Source organism: Dendrobates tinctorius, unplaced genomic scaffold (assembly GCF_039654945.1).
Source record: "Dendrobates tinctorius isolate UK_male_01 unplaced genomic scaffold, ASM3965494v1 ptg000027l, whole genome shotgun sequence".
Taxonomy (NCBI): domain Eukaryota; kingdom Metazoa; phylum Chordata; class Amphibia; order Anura; family Dendrobatidae; genus Dendrobates; species Dendrobates tinctorius.
Window position 1 is genome coordinate 18,259,831 of NW_027361695.1, and position 15,311 is coordinate 18,275,141.

The 15,311-nt window shown below is 44.2% G+C and overlaps 1 protein-coding gene across 1 annotated transcript in view; it reads right to left on the reverse strand.

The window, feature by feature from the left end:
• Positions 1-76: 76 nt before the first annotated feature.
• The window catches only part of DNAH12 (dynein axonemal heavy chain 12), an 81,009-nt gene continuing 65,774 nt past the window's right edge, over positions 77-15,311 (reverse strand). The window contains exons 63-73 of the mRNA XM_073569820.1: positions 15,016-15,272; positions 13,814-13,954; positions 13,598-13,735; positions 11,771-12,004; positions 11,130-11,318; positions 8,103-8,206; positions 7,475-7,679; positions 6,881-7,018; positions 5,484-5,575; positions 4,648-4,715; positions 77-1,710 (exon numbers count right to left, since the gene is read on the reverse strand). Coding sequence (XP_073425921.1) covers positions 1,520-1,710; positions 4,648-4,715; positions 5,484-5,575; positions 6,881-7,018; positions 7,475-7,679; positions 8,103-8,206; positions 11,130-11,318; positions 11,771-12,004; positions 13,598-13,735; positions 13,814-13,954; positions 15,016-15,272 — 1,757 coding nt within the window. The 3' untranslated portion in view covers positions 77-1,519. The remainder of the gene's footprint in view (positions 1,711-4,647; positions 4,716-5,483; positions 5,576-6,880; positions 7,019-7,474; positions 7,680-8,102; positions 8,207-11,129; positions 11,319-11,770; positions 12,005-13,597; positions 13,736-13,813; positions 13,955-15,015; positions 15,273-15,311) is intronic.

The window sequence follows — 15,311 nt, forward strand, 5'->3', positions numbered from 1 at the left end:
AGAACGGACATATTTTTCTTAACCTGAACAACCCCTTTAAATTACTTGTAATGTACATTAACCATAAATCGTACTGTATTTTTGAAGCTATGTTTGCATTGTTCAGACTTTATTTTTAGACATATATACAGGAAAGTATAAGGAACATATTCACTGTCTTGTCTGTATGATGCCCTCTATTCTGCATCCAAATTAACATTTAACGGGAACCTGTCATCAGGAATTACGTCCTCGAGCCATCGCCAACCTGCTATCGGTGGTGATCTTTTATTTTCTGTATTTCATACACAGCACAACTTCCGACACATGTGCAGTGCAGTGAGGTGTCTGACCGGCGCCATCTGTGCACTGCGAGTGCGCTAGAGATAGATTGTGTATGATGTACTGAGGGACATCTATGAAGCCAGGAAAGGGACTGGCTAGACTGTCTTCTCCGGTGACCGGCCAGACTGTCTTCTCCGGTGACCGGCCAGACTGTCTTCTCCGGTGACCGGCCAGACTGATTTCTCCGGTGACCGGCCAGACTGACTTCTCCGGTGACCGGCCAGACTGACTTCTCCGGTGACCGGCCAGACTGACTTCTCCGGTGACCAGCTAGACTGACTTCTCAGGTGATCGGCCAGACTGACTTCTCCGGTGACCGGCCAGACTGAGTTCTCCGGTGACCGGCCAGACTGACTTCTCAGGTGATCGGCCAGACTGACTTCGCCGGTGACCGGCCAGATTGACTTTGCCGGTGACCGGCCAGACTGACTTCGCCGGTGACCGGCCAGACTGACTTCTCCGGTGACCGGCCAGACTGACTTCTCCGGTGACCGGCCAGACTGAGTTCTCCGGTGACCGGCCAGACTGAGTTCTCAGGTGATCAGCCAGACTGACTTCGCCGGTGACTGGCCAGATTGAGTTTGCCGGTGACCGGCCAGACTGACTTCGCCGGTGACCGGCCAGACTGACTTCTCCGGTGACCGGCCAGACTGAGTTCTCCGGTGACCGGCCAGACTGACTTCTCCGGTGACCGGCCAGACTGACTTCTCAGGTAATCGGCCAGACTGACTTCTCAGGTGATCGGCCAGACTGTCTTCGCCGGTGACTGGCCAGATTGACTTAGTCGGTGACCGGCCAGACTGACTTCGCTGGTGAATGGCTTCACCCCTTAACTGTATACAGGTCTAGAAATACAGCCTTTAAATTTGCTATTCTGCAAGGTGCCGCACCTGCCAGAAAATAAAGAAACATCTTTGGGAACCGGCTACCGGACTGGATAAGAGGATAGTGGGGATTCGAGGGCTTATTTCCTGATGACAAAAAAAGGTAATTATAGGGACTTTGTCAACACAGAATGACTGTTCAAACTAAGTACCCACTGGCCAGTCGGTGCATTGAGGTCCGATTTATGCGGTCGTCTGACTGCACCCTAAATGTTTGGCTGCCGTGATGCACCGAGTGCCTGTGCTTGGTGTGAACAGTCATTCTGTGATGACAGACTCCCTTTAACAAATAAATACAATATGGTGTTTCCTTAGTCGTCGAGCTGACAGAGAAGAGCGACCCCCCTCTTTATCCAGTGCTGTACGGGTTTACTTGTCGGCAGCAGCATGGCGATGACGAAGTTGGTGGAGTGTCCCGTGGTGGACAAGGTGCCCTTCCGCTCACTGGTCTTGTAGAGTGGACACACGTACGACTTGGTCTTCTTTATGTCTGACTTTTTATCTAAAAAAGAGACAATAAAATGGAAAATACAATGATGTGTTAGCATTCAGACAATAGGGCAAAACCCCCTGCCGAATGGACATCACCCCCCTGACTGGAATTCCTACTCCATCCCACCCTTAATTACTCCCCCTTCTATCCACTCTACTTCTCTACCTAACTTTTCTTTCTACTCAGTTAAAAGTTTGTATTTTGTTACGACTGATGTGTACATCTTTTCCAGGGATCTACGTCAAAGATTTTGTCTGGGACTCATGAGTTTAAGCAATAAAACTTAGACGGACACTACCTGGTTTACTGCATAGCAACAAGTATCAAGCAGTAATATATGAGATGTGAATATACGATTAGTAAGATCAAACTTGAAATGTGAGAAACTAATAATGCGTGATCATATCAGTCACATGTAATGTTATTTCTCTTTGTTAAACCAATAAAAAGATGTTTAAAACAAAACAAAACAAAACAATGATGTGTTAGTCCATGTCAGGTCGGCCTTACAGAGATCAGTAGGGATCAGCAGACTCTTATATCTTATCTTCTCTGCCATTTCATCACCTTTTCCTAGGGTGTGTTCACACTGCGCCTTTTTTCAGTGGTGAAAAATGTGTTTTTGAACCAGAATACGCTCCAGGAATCGCTCCTTTTTTAGAGTATCTTTTGCTAGGTTTTTTATTATTTTTGCAGTGTTTTGTCTCACTGGTGGTCTTTGTGTGTTGTTTTTTTTTTCCCATCATTTTCTGGCTGTTTTTTTTTCAGTAATCAATGAAGAAACTGGTAGTTTATTTTTAAGTGGAAACGTAAAAAAAAAAAGTGCAAAAAAAACCGTCGCCTGGGGCGTCTTTTAGCCTTCCCATTGACTTTTATTGTAAAGTGTAGAGTATCTTTCTAATGGAATATGCTAGGAGTTATGGTCGGATCACTTCTTGTAAAAGTTATCCCCAATTCACAGGATAGGGGATAACTTCAGGATCACTGCGGGGTCTGAATGCCGTGGCCCCCAAAGATACTGAAAATTGGGTATTTTCCTGGCTGAATGATGGGGTGGTCGATCCTGCGCACGACCGCTCCATTCATCCACAGTGGGAGCACCAGGGATTGCTGAGCGCAGCGCTCGCCCGATCTTCATGCTCCTATTAGAATGAATGGTGCCGCAGTCCAACTCTGCTCCATTCAGCCACTGTTCTCTGGATTGGTGGGGACCACAGAGGTTGGACCACCAGAGATCTGAAAGTTATGAGATTTCAACTCTGAGACTTACAGAACTGTGAATGCAGTTGTGGACCATAATACACTCCGTAATGAAGAATCTGTATGTTATCTTATGTAGATCGCTTCTGCCTATATACTGAACGCTCATCTCTGGAGAGCACGCAGCAGCCCGGAGGCGATCCTCAGTATATCTCCATGTGTGCCGGTCTTTGTACAGCTGACCAGGAGCGTCTTTCATTGCAGCAAATGTAATATAGATCTATTACTAGCTCCGCTGAGCAAGGATTGCGCTCACAGTAGGGTCCCTGAATGTCCCGGACATCAGCAACATAGAGGTCACTGTGTCCTGTGATGACACGCGTCACTTTAATTGGGATCATACAGTTCATTCACAAACTGCACAACACAGTGATCCCTTATCGCCATTTACCATAGTAATTTCCTTTTTTTTTTCCATAATTCCAATGCATTTAAAAAGAAAAATGTAAAAACTTTACAATTTGTTTTGATTATAAATGTGTAACCATGGTAACAGAAAACACATGAACCTTGTGTAGTCTGATTCTGCAGTCATACTCTCCTTGCCATCTGTCTACTCCTTGTAAGTCTACCAAATGTTCGGGCTCCTGCAGCTGATCGCAGGGATTGTACTAAGCCATACATGGCGGATATATACTTCAAATAGCACGAAGGGGTTAAAACTACTGATTATTATTTATTTATTTTTTTTCAGGCAATAAGCTGGTGCCAGAGATGTCTGACAATAGCTTATTACCTTTCCCCATAGAAAACATATGCATGTTCGACTTAACTGAGCAATGTATAGTACAATACTGAGGATTGCAATGTATGGAGATGGGGCAAAAAGTAGCCAGAAAACGTATGAAGTGGGTGCTCCTGATCAAGTGCTCTTGAAGTGTGTCTGACCTAGCAATATAAAAACCACACAACGTGCAATTACTCTCACATTGGTGTAGGGTGAATTAATGACAACAGCTGCAGGGTCGCTCATGTGTTTCCTATTAAGACAAAGTTCTATATCTAACACTGCGGATTTAATGCCAGCTGGATCCGGAGTGTACAGTAATGTTCTCATTGTGGACGACTTCCAGATTCCAAATCATGTGAAGGACAATCCACAATTTCTTGTCCTTTCTTCCTGTGCGCTGAAGTAAGGTCACAAGCAGGACCTAGTGAAGGCGAGCTGAGTATTCCCAATTTGCGCATTTATGGCCTATCCATAGGATCTGCTATACATGTCTGCTAGTGGTTCCGCTCCCATCTCTCGGTTCTGCCTCCTGGTCCTGTAGAGGTGCCTGGCCATAGAGAGCTCTAGTGTGCTAGGGTATTTCTCAGAACTTCAACTTTGCGAATGTGCAGCCACTTCTCTCTTCCAGATTACACGAGACAGGCCCGTTCTCAGGATAGGTGCCGATCCCAAAGGTGACACCGGTGCCCCATCAGACATTTCTGGCATTTCCAAATGTCCGAGGTTGGATCTACGTGATGACTTCATGGACAGTAGCATCATAATGTTGGTACAAACCAAAGAAATGGCCATTTGCCTATTTTCCCATGCGGTGTCCATCAGCGTATCCACCATAAAAGCCACCCAGTAGAGTCAACAAGACAGATCCATCACCAGCAGAACTCATAGCTGTGCCGTGTATTGTACAAATGTCCTGAATTGAATGGGTAAATAGATTTTTGCCATGAGCCACTTACTTGGTTTTATCCAGATTATTGGCACGGAGTCAAACAGGTTCTTGGGGTGCTGTTCTGCGAGTACTCCACTGGAAAAACGGTATTAAGGAGAGAAAGAGAAGAATTAATATGAGAAAAAACACAACTTTTACCCATCTAATTAATATACAAAGATCATTGAAATGTTATTACAAAATTGGTGTTATAATCCCTTATTATAGGAGGGTTTTGCATCGTATTTTTTTCGGTGCAATGCAGAATTTTGGTTCTTCTTTGTAACGACCGGAAACCCACGGATTTGGGATGAATCTTTTGCAGACCAAAAAAAAATCAGGATAGTAGCTGAGGACTTGGTAATTGGTTATTTGGTGATGCAGTCTGAACAGGGTTCTAAGTTATAGGTGAAAAAAATTCAATTGAAGCATCAAAATGGTTCTCACGAAGTATTGGAAGAGTCATTGATTACTCCATTTTCAGTTTCATAAAAGAGGACTCCGGGCAAAAGTGATTGCGTTATGCCGAGTGCAGGGCTTGAGAGGGAGCAGGAGTGATCTCTTTCCGTAGCTATGCACCGCTCGTCTGATGACTCACACTAGGCATACCATGATATATCAATATCAGCTTTTGCTGGAAGATTCCTTTAATTTTTCATTACTAGTGGATGCAATTATATGATCGCCGGAATCTGCGGCAGCAAACGTAAGAAGTCAGGCAGGAAAAAACTAGGTGGAAAAAAAGCAGGGAGGTGTCAATCTGCCTTCCTATCAGACATAAGAGAGGAGTAAACTCTGTCTTTATCCTTGATGATGAATATATAATGACAGTGTATAAATCGTGCAGAGATTGGAGTCGCCGACCTCTCTTTGTCCCAGCGAGCTCCGTCTAAGAACAGCCCATTGATGTAGACTCCATCCTCTGGTGATGTGTCAGAGGTGTCCAAGGGCAAAACCTGGTGAAAAAGACAAAAGGCTCTTTGAGTTTATGATAAATTGCTTTATTACATGAAATCATTGGATATCATATATTGAATTTGCTATAGAGTCATGGCTGAAAGTCTACACATCCTTTAAATTGTTTCCAGAAAAAGGAGTACCTTGTACTTTTAACTTTTAGATTATTGACATTTTTCAACAATTTTGGTTCTCAAGTCCTCAGTCAGTTCTCTTCTCCTCTTTCTGTTCTCCATGCTTAGTGTGACACACACACAATGCAAAGATTGAGGCAACTTTTCCCTTTTTATCTGGTTTCAGGTGTGATTTTCATATTGCTTGTTACTTGCCACAGGTGAGTTTTTACGAGTATCACATGCTGGAAACAATTTAGGAAAGGGGCCAACACTTTTGTCTGGCTCATTTTTGGGGTTTTGTGTCTAATTTGCCTTTTTTTCTCTGTTTTTTTCTTTTGTGTTGTTACAATACACACAAAATAAACATGTGCATAACAAAACATGTGTAAATGCAATAATTTTCCTAAATTACTTTCGGCCATGTCTGTATTTATTTTTATTTTTTGGTCTGAAGGTCACATTGTTACACTGAGCCAATACCAAGAGCAAAAATAAAACTTAAATAGAAATTACCATTTGGGACATTTATTGCATTTCGTAGGTGCCGATTCCTCTTCCAGGCTCCCCACTTACTGGGAAAATGGGAAAATATGTTCCTTCTTTTACATTCGCACCATAAAAATGAATTCTCCATGCATGTGGCTCTCTCCATTCTACTTTATGGAAAGTGCTGAAATGCTGGAGTGTTTCACCGCTCCCATATACTATAGTGATAATACACTCTCATGCATGGCCGCCATTCTTTTCTTGATTGCCACAGGGGGGCCAGGGGACCCCCATTCTGATAGACATGACCATGCACTGTACTATTAGTTCTTACCCATCCTTAGTCCCATTTTACGTGCTGCTATGGTGTATTTTAGCATGAAAAATACATGTGAGCAGCGACCGCACACAGTCAAGCATGTCTGTGACCAAACGGTTGGGGGCAATGTGGAATGTCATGGTGGGCCGCAGTCTGTGCACCTTCGCTTTATAAAACTCCCTGTTCCAAATGCGTACATGTGACCCCTTCAGCCGATCATTAGCCTCACTGGTCACGCTATGACCCTGTAGCAGCTTTGTTAGCCAAGTCTTTTCTCTTTAAAGCATGGTTTCGGCCTATACTCTCCTTCCACGTAGATTGCATAAAAGGCGGCCAATCCCTTTAATGAATCCATAAGGACCAACGTACTCATGCGAACACACCTGAAATTCGTAACCTAGCAAATCAATGGGGATTCTGTATTTCCTGGCATAATTCTGCATGGCTCCAGTTAAAAATGCTTGTGTGAAGAAGAAGCCCGACAGCCAGAAGACGTGAGGCTTTCCACAGTCAAACCAGGTCTACAAGAAACCAGAAACATATGGCGGTATGTAATTAATAATGAACAGTGGCTCGATATCTTTCCTATAGCGCTGGCTAAAATGATTAATAATCATGCAATGCTTTACTGTGGTTGATGGAGTATGCTGTCAGTATGGGGAGATCTCCCTTCGGGGCGGTGTCGGATCAATTTTGCTAATCACTCTCTGATCAGAATCTGATCATGGTGTGATCCGATGTTCTTGGATGAGGAAAAGACAAGAGAGAAAAATGTCTCCATCTTCTTCTTTTTGTCAGTGCGTGCAAATCGGACTGCACTCAGATGTCATCCGATTTCAGTCCGATGGTTTCCACAGACGAGCCTAAAGGTATCACGTAATGCTAATAGAAGATGGCTTACAGCTGGGGCCTAAAAGAGGCAGCAGCACAAAGACCCCATTTATAGATGGGACGGGGTCCCAGCAATGATCACTCACCTGCAGGAATCTAAGCCGGGCCAGGAAATCACTGACATAACTTCCTAGAGGCTTTAGGCTGGGATAAGATCGCTTTGCCCAGGTTTCGGGAACCTTCCCTACGATTAAGCTGCCAGACAGGGCTTCCAGTTCGGAGTCCATGACCACCAGACCCTTGATGGCTTTCTGCAGGTTCTGGAGCGTTGTCCTTATAGTTCTGATTAAACTGGAAAGTATAAGATGAGACGTATTGAGTGAGAGCACGAGGACTAAATCAATATAATACACTGTGCCTCCATATAATGCCATCGATAACGGCAAAATGCCACTAATCAATAAATATTCATTACCTCCATGTACAGAAAATTATAAAACTTTTCCCTGCAGTGTTACGAGGATTAGTGTGCCCCCTGCTGGTAAATCCTACCCTGTATGTATGTATGTATGTATATTTGGAGTATAATTATTTTTATTTTTCATTATGTGGAATTTTTCATAAACGCTGCAGAAACGCACCTATTTTACGCAGTGTTTTCCTGCTAAGAAACGGTGCCGAGATTTCTGCATCAAATACTTAACACTCAAAACTCGTACACCAGGTGCCAGTCCTGCCCCCGTGAGCTTACAGTCACTCGTAAAAACCCCTTACTTGTTAAACCTCTCCATCTCTTGCACCAGCACTGTGTTCATACTCTCTTCATACCGCACCGGAAACTTCTGCAAAGCTGCCTCGATGTCAAAATCCTTAGGAAGCTGCAGAAATACATACAACATTAGGATTTCTTGTACTTATATTATTTCATTTTTCCATCTTTTTTATTTATTTATTTTTTTTTACCAGATTTAAAGAGATTTTCTGGGATTTGACAAAAAGCTATCCATTAGTAAGGAATGTTAGAAAACAAAGAATCACTTTTCGGCTTTTCCTGAGCAAATTCTGTAATTCTCACCCGAAAATTATAGTTGTCTCTGTGCTCAGGATAATGCCGTGTCGTCGTGTTATCGATGATTACTTTTTTGGCTGTTCCCATATTTCATTTCTGTATCCCCCTCAAATTCACAAGTTTAGGAAAATTTCTGATAAGTATGACATTTTCTTAAAAGGAATCACTACTCCTAACATATCCAATTCCATAGCGCCGCCACAAAGGATGTCCCGTTCATAATCACGCGATCGCTGCAGACGATCACTGGTGTCAGCAGTGATGCTGACATACATAGCACATGACAGCTGAGACCAGTGATTGGCTAAGGCAATCGTGACTGATGGGTGGGACGTCATTGCTCTAAAACAGGTGGGGAGCACCGGGGAGTCAGCATTGGATTCAACAGGTGAGTTTTGCTTGTAATTTTTAATTCTATAATATTCCCTAATCTTGGATAAGTTTTTACAGAAACCTCTTTAAGATGAAAATAATGGTATACCATATTTTAAGGACTACACAAATTCTTTAGTATTATTATCTTCATTTAATTTGTCTTAAATGAAAAAAACACGAAAGAGAATGAAGCAAAAAGCAAAACATTGATCATTTCACACAAAACTCCAAAAATGGGCCAGACAAAAGTATTGGCACCCTCAGCCTAATACTTGGTTGCACAACCTTTAGCCAAAATAACTGCGACCAACCACTTCCGGTAACCATCAATAAGTTTCTTACAATGCTCTGCTGGAATTTTAGACCATTCTTCTTTGGCAAACTGCTCCAGGTCCCTGATATTTGAAGGGTGCCTTCTCCAAACTGCCATTTTTAGATCTCTCCACAGATAGTCTATGGGATTCAGGTCTGGACTCATTGCTGGCCATCTTCGAAGTCTCCAGTGCTTTCTCTCAAACCATTTTCTACTGCTTTTTGAAGTGTGTTTTGGATCATTGTCCTGCTGGAAGACCCATGACCTCTGAGGGAGACCCAGCTTTCTCACACTGGGCCCTATAATATGCTGCAAAATTTGTTGGTAGTCTTCAGACTTCATAATGCCATGCACACGGTCAAGCAGTCCAGTGCTGAGGCAGCAAAGCAACCCCAAAACATCAGGGAACCTCCGCCATGTTTGACTGTAGGGATCGTGTTCTTTTCTTTGAATGCCTCTTCTTTTCTCCTGTAAACTCTATGTTGATGCCTTTGCCCAAAAAGCTCTACTTTTATCTCATCTGACCAGAGAACATTCTTCCAAAACGTTTTCGGCTTTTTCAGGTAAGTTTTGGCAAATTCCAGCCTGGCTTTTTTATGTCTCGGGGTAAGAAGTGGGGTCTTCCTGGGTTCTCCTACCATACAGTCCCTTTTCATTCAGACGCCGACAGATAGTACGGGTTGACACTATTGTACCCTCGGACTGCAGGGCAGCTTGAACTTGTTTGGATGTTAGTTGAGGTTCTTTATCCAACATCCGCACAATCTTGCGTTGAAATCTCTTGACAATTTTTCTTTTCCGTCCACATCTAGGGAGATTAGCCACAGTGCCATGGGCTTTAAACTTCTTGATGACACTGCGCACTGTAGACACAGGAACATTCAGGTCTTTGGAGATGGACTTGTAGCCTTGAGATTGCTCATGCTTCCTCACAATTTGGTTTCTCAAGTCCTCAGACAGTTCTTTGGTCTTCTTTCTTTTCTCCATGCTCAATGTGGTACACACAAGGACACAGGACAGAGATTGAGTCAACTTTAATCCATGTCAACTGGCTGCAGGTGTGATTTAGTTATTGCCAACACCTGTTAGGTGCCACAGGTAAGTTACAGGTGCTGTTAATTACACAAATTAGAGAAACATCACATGATTTTTCGAACAGTGCCAATACTTTTGTTCACCCTCTGTTTTATGTTTGGTGTGGAATTATATCCAATTTGGCTTTAGGACAATTCTTTTTGTGTTTTTTCATTTAAGACAAATTAAATGAAGATAATAATAACAAAGAATTTGTGTTTGCAATAATTATCTGACAGAATTGCAGGGGTGTCAATACTTTTGGCCACAACTGTAAGCCGCACTTTTCCTCCCCCCAAATTTGGGAGGAAAATGGGGGGTGCGTCTTATAGTCCGAATGCAGGCTTACCGGGGGGGTTGCAGCGGTAGTGAAAACAGGGTCCCTTACTCAGGAACTCGGCTGTGGCAGAAGTGTGGTGATGCTGCAGGCCCGTTGTCGGAGGTGACTAGAGAGGAGTGCATCATTGGTTTCCTGCTGGCCATTTTCCTGAAGCAGTGGGCCACTGGAGGAAGTGCGTGTGCAATTTGGGTTCTCTTCCCAGCCAAGAACTCAATCTGCGAACGTGCCTCCGGAGTCTGCCATTTTTCTGAGGCTGTGGGGTTCAAGGAAATGGCCGTGGGTGCACAGATTGGGATCTCGGCCCAGCTGAGATCGCGATCTGCGCATGCGCCGCCTCCAGCAGCCCACGGCTTCAGGAAAATGGCTCACAGCATTACACCGCTGGGATACCCCCTCCTCCCACCCATGGCCCCCAGCATTGCCCCACTTCTGCCGCCGCCGGATTGCTGAGGAAAGGACCATGCCTTCTGCGACCCCAGTCTACTGCTGCCGGCCCCCAAGTAAGATACCTTAAATATAAGATGGACCCCCATCTTATAAAAATCTTTATTTTCCAACCCAAAATTTGTGGTGTGTCTTATAGTATTTCATTGGAATTGATGATCGTTGATGATTGATACGAGGTCTCACCTTGCTGAGTATATCGTTAGCTATTTCATACAGCGTGTGATCGCTGGCCCCGGATGACCCTCCTTGACGACTTCCCCCTTGGGTCAGGAGCAACGATTCGAAAATGATCTTTGTTTGCTGCAAATCCTTTGATATGTCCACATTTTCGTGCAATCCGAAAACCTCTGGGTGCTGACTAAACGGGAGTCTCTGCCAGACAGGGAGAGAGATGGAAGAAAGTCATACAATACGATGTTCTGGGTAGAGAACAGGACGGAGTGTTAGAGACGGAGAGCCCGTAGTATCACTTTTCAGATTCCTCTGCTAATCTCATGTAAGGAGGGTATTTCAAGGTCCTATAGAGAGAAAAATGCTGCTTTAACTGATCCCAGCTCCAGAGCTGAAATCCCACAACATTCTTTTACTTTGGTTATTTCCATTCTAGGATGTAAACTCTTTAGGGCCAGGTGGCGTACATTAAAATGAGCACTGTCACTAGATGACCGCAAGTTGTTGAGAGTGTAAACTTCAACAAGCATGCTGACTGTTTCCAATAACTGCAGGCAGGCAGAACTAATCATATGCTTTCACAAATGACAGTAATCATGCCAACAGCAGCACTTTTGATGATTGTACATTGTATAGTGGAGTCTGACAATCACCTTGATAAACTCAATGTAATCGTCGTACGTGCCTTTAGGGGGCGCTAGGTAGTTCCCACTTGGAGAGAAGGAATAACGTGGATTTTCCACTATGTTATTATTATAAAAATCTGCCAGAGTGGTCAGAAGGAGGCGCCGGTCCCAGTCATCGGTCACACGACCTCCATAGTTGCACTCTCCGGTTAGGTACGATATGGCCTCAAATGGTACATGTTCATAATCGTTCACGAAGAGCTGGAAAAAAAAAACGTTATTTCATTACTATGAAAAAAAAAATCTGCACACTTTGTCAGGTGTGAATTTACACTTTAAGGAACTTTTAGGTTACTACTGGGTGTGCGCTGCCACTATAGCCCTTGTATATGAGGGTGTATTAAAAAGGATCTTTCACCAGTTTGAGATAGTTACACTGGTCACATCATGGAATAGTGGCTGCAAAAATAAATAAAATAATTCTAGTTTATATTTCTTACCTATAACCAAAGGGCCGTTACCAAAGATTTTTCACTGGGTGAGTACTTTTTCCCCTGCACAAGGTTGACCAATCAGAAGCAGGCACTGACATGTAGGATAGAAAAGAAAATGCCCCTATAGATGGTCTGACCTGGCTTTTTCTGTGTGATATCGTAAGACAGATCAAGAGCGGTGTACAACATGCTGCAGCTCTCATTTCACATCACTGGCAGATCTGTTCTTCTCCCCCTTAAACTGTCAGTGCTGTGAGATGAGTGCTGCAGCAAGCTTGGAATAAATGCAGAGAGGTGTTTGTAATATGTGTCATTACAAACACCTCTCTGCATTTATCACAGTTATCGGGAATAATGCCCCGATAGTGGGAACAGATTCAGAGTGATATGTGCCACATGGTGCAGCACTCATCTCGCAGCAGTGACAGTTTGAGGGAGAGGCGAGCAGATCTGACAGTGCTGTGAGATGAGAGCTGCAGCAGGTCGCACATATCACTCTGATTCTGTTCCCACTATCAAGGCATTATTCCTGATGCCTGGGATTAATGTAGAGAGGTGTTTGTAATGACACACTGTTGTGCATCATTACAGATCTTTCCATATCACAAAGAGAAAGCATGTTGATATCATGCAGGAGAAAAAGTAAATGACCCCCCAGTGAAGAATTTCTGCTACCGTCCACTTGGTTACAGTAGAAATTAGCATATTAGGAGTCCTAAAATGTACTTGCTAAAATCTCCACAATGGAGATGTGAAATTAGAAAAAAAAATTTGTGTTATTCAGCTCTGCAGCCATTATTCTATGATGTGGCCAGTTTAACATGCTCAAACTGGTGAAAGGTCCTTTTTACAGGGAATCGGTCACCAGGTCTTTGCCACCTATTCTGAAAGCTGCGTAATGTATGGACGGAGACCCTGATTTCAGCAAAGTATCAATTACTGGGCTGCTTGCTGTAGTTTTGTTAAAATCACTGTTTTATCAGCAGGAGATTATCACTAGAGGACTAGCAGACCTTCTGCCATGCAGCTCTCTATATTCATGATCTCTGTATAACCCATCCCCCACCACTGATTGAACGCTTTCTGCCTATGCACAGTGTACACAGAAAGCAACCAATCAGTGATGTGGGCAGTGTTATACAGAGCTCAGCATTCAGAGAACTGCTAGATCTTCAGCAGCTAAAACAGAGATTTTATCAAAAGTGCAGCAAACAGCCCAGTAAGTGACACATCACTGGAATCAGGGTCTCTGCCCCTATATTATGCTGCTCTTAGAAGGGATAGCAAAAGCCTAGTTACAGAATCCCTTTGAGAGGGTAGTGTCACCATATAACTGAGATATAAAATGTAACGTAATTACTTGTAGTTGCCGAATGCTGATTCTCAAATCAGACTCATTAAATCCATAGGGGATATTCCATCCCAAAGGACCAAACTTCTTCCTTTCCTGAACCAAAGCGTGGAAGAAACACACTCCAAAAAGTAACTTCTCCCATATCTAGAAGAAAAAGCAGATACCATGGAGTTAGACTTTCTATCCCTACCACGTCTCATATCATTAGATGGAGTCTCATACTTGCTCTTTTCCTGGGCATCCACTGAAAAATTCTATGTCAGAGATCGGGTCGGTGAGATAAGACTGCAGCAGATTGAGTCTCAGTCCTGTCGGTGGCTCATTTGTCATCTTCACACCGTTCTGGAGAATGGTCACCGGAAACTGGGGACATATAAGAAAGATTGGTAATTAATATTATACATCCCAGGTATCGGCATTTTTATAAATATACACTTTTTAAAAAGTCTTCCAACAACTTGCTGGTGCTCGTCATCCTAAATCTGGAAGGACTTTGGAAATAATCCTTAGTTCGGATTCAGAAGATTGTACGAAAACTCGGGCCAGTCATGTCTGCAAACTGTGGACGTGACTGGCCCTGTGTGAAGAGTGCATTCTTGTGTGGGGAAGATGACTTGACGGACAGACGTGACTGGTAGAAGGAGGGGACGGTTTGTGCACTAATGACAGAGATTGACAGGTTAGAAAGGTAACAGCAGGGAAAGACAGAAAAGGGAGTGCAGTACCGTGAAATGACCACAAGATGGCAGAGGAGAGTAGTACAGGATTTAACATCAGCTTAGGGCTTAGGAATCCGCTTAGTCATAGGGGGCGGGGAGATAGGAGCCCGGGTGGGAAATTCCCCTGTGAGAGAGGGGATAAATAGAAGAAGGCGGGGCTCGGGAGGAGCTCAGAAGGAGAAAGTGAGAAGAGCTCGGCCAGGGGGACGGACAAAGGAGAGACAGTCAGGGGGTGGCCCTGACCCGACGGACTGCAGTACAGGCAAGGAGAAGAGGCAGCCAGGGGGGAGGCCCTCACTTAACGGACCGCAGAACAGACGAGGCCCCTGGGGTACCGATTGGAAGACGACCTCGGGCAGGTGAAGCGCTGGGGGTAAATTGGTCTAGGACAGCCCCCAGTGAAAGATCCGCGAGGTGCGTTACTGTGACTGGAGCTGAAGAATAGGCACCCGGGCCTGGCGATACAGTGGTGTAAAGAAGCTGTGGTGCGTGTTTGGTGGTCGTCAGGAGGACGACAAATAAATCCGGAACTGTTACAAGTGGAAGCTGTCTCCGTCTCATCTTTGCCTTGTCTGGTAAGCAGTGGTCCACCCCCCTAGCCTGGCCCCCTACCACATTTGCATGGCGGCCCACCGTAGGATTCTCCTGCTCTCCAGTGGGCCAGTCTGAGCCGGAATACAGTAATACATGACAGATTATTATTACCTTGGGTGAAGGATAACTAGTTAACCACAGTCTGAAGTCTGGGTGACAGGTGTCACTGGTGAACTCCTCGCAAATCTTCTCCAGCGTCGGCATCCAGGACACGGCCAGGTGACAATTCTGCAGACAGACCCACGTCCCGTTTGCTGCGGCCTCCTTGATCATTTTTGCAGCTACCGGCCCCTGTCCCTGTCCTAGGGAGATGGCTTGGAACTTGTCACCTCCTCCCATATTTCTATCATTGGCAAATTTTAGCAAACCTGAAACAGAAGAGTTTCACTTCTTTATTAGCGATACAG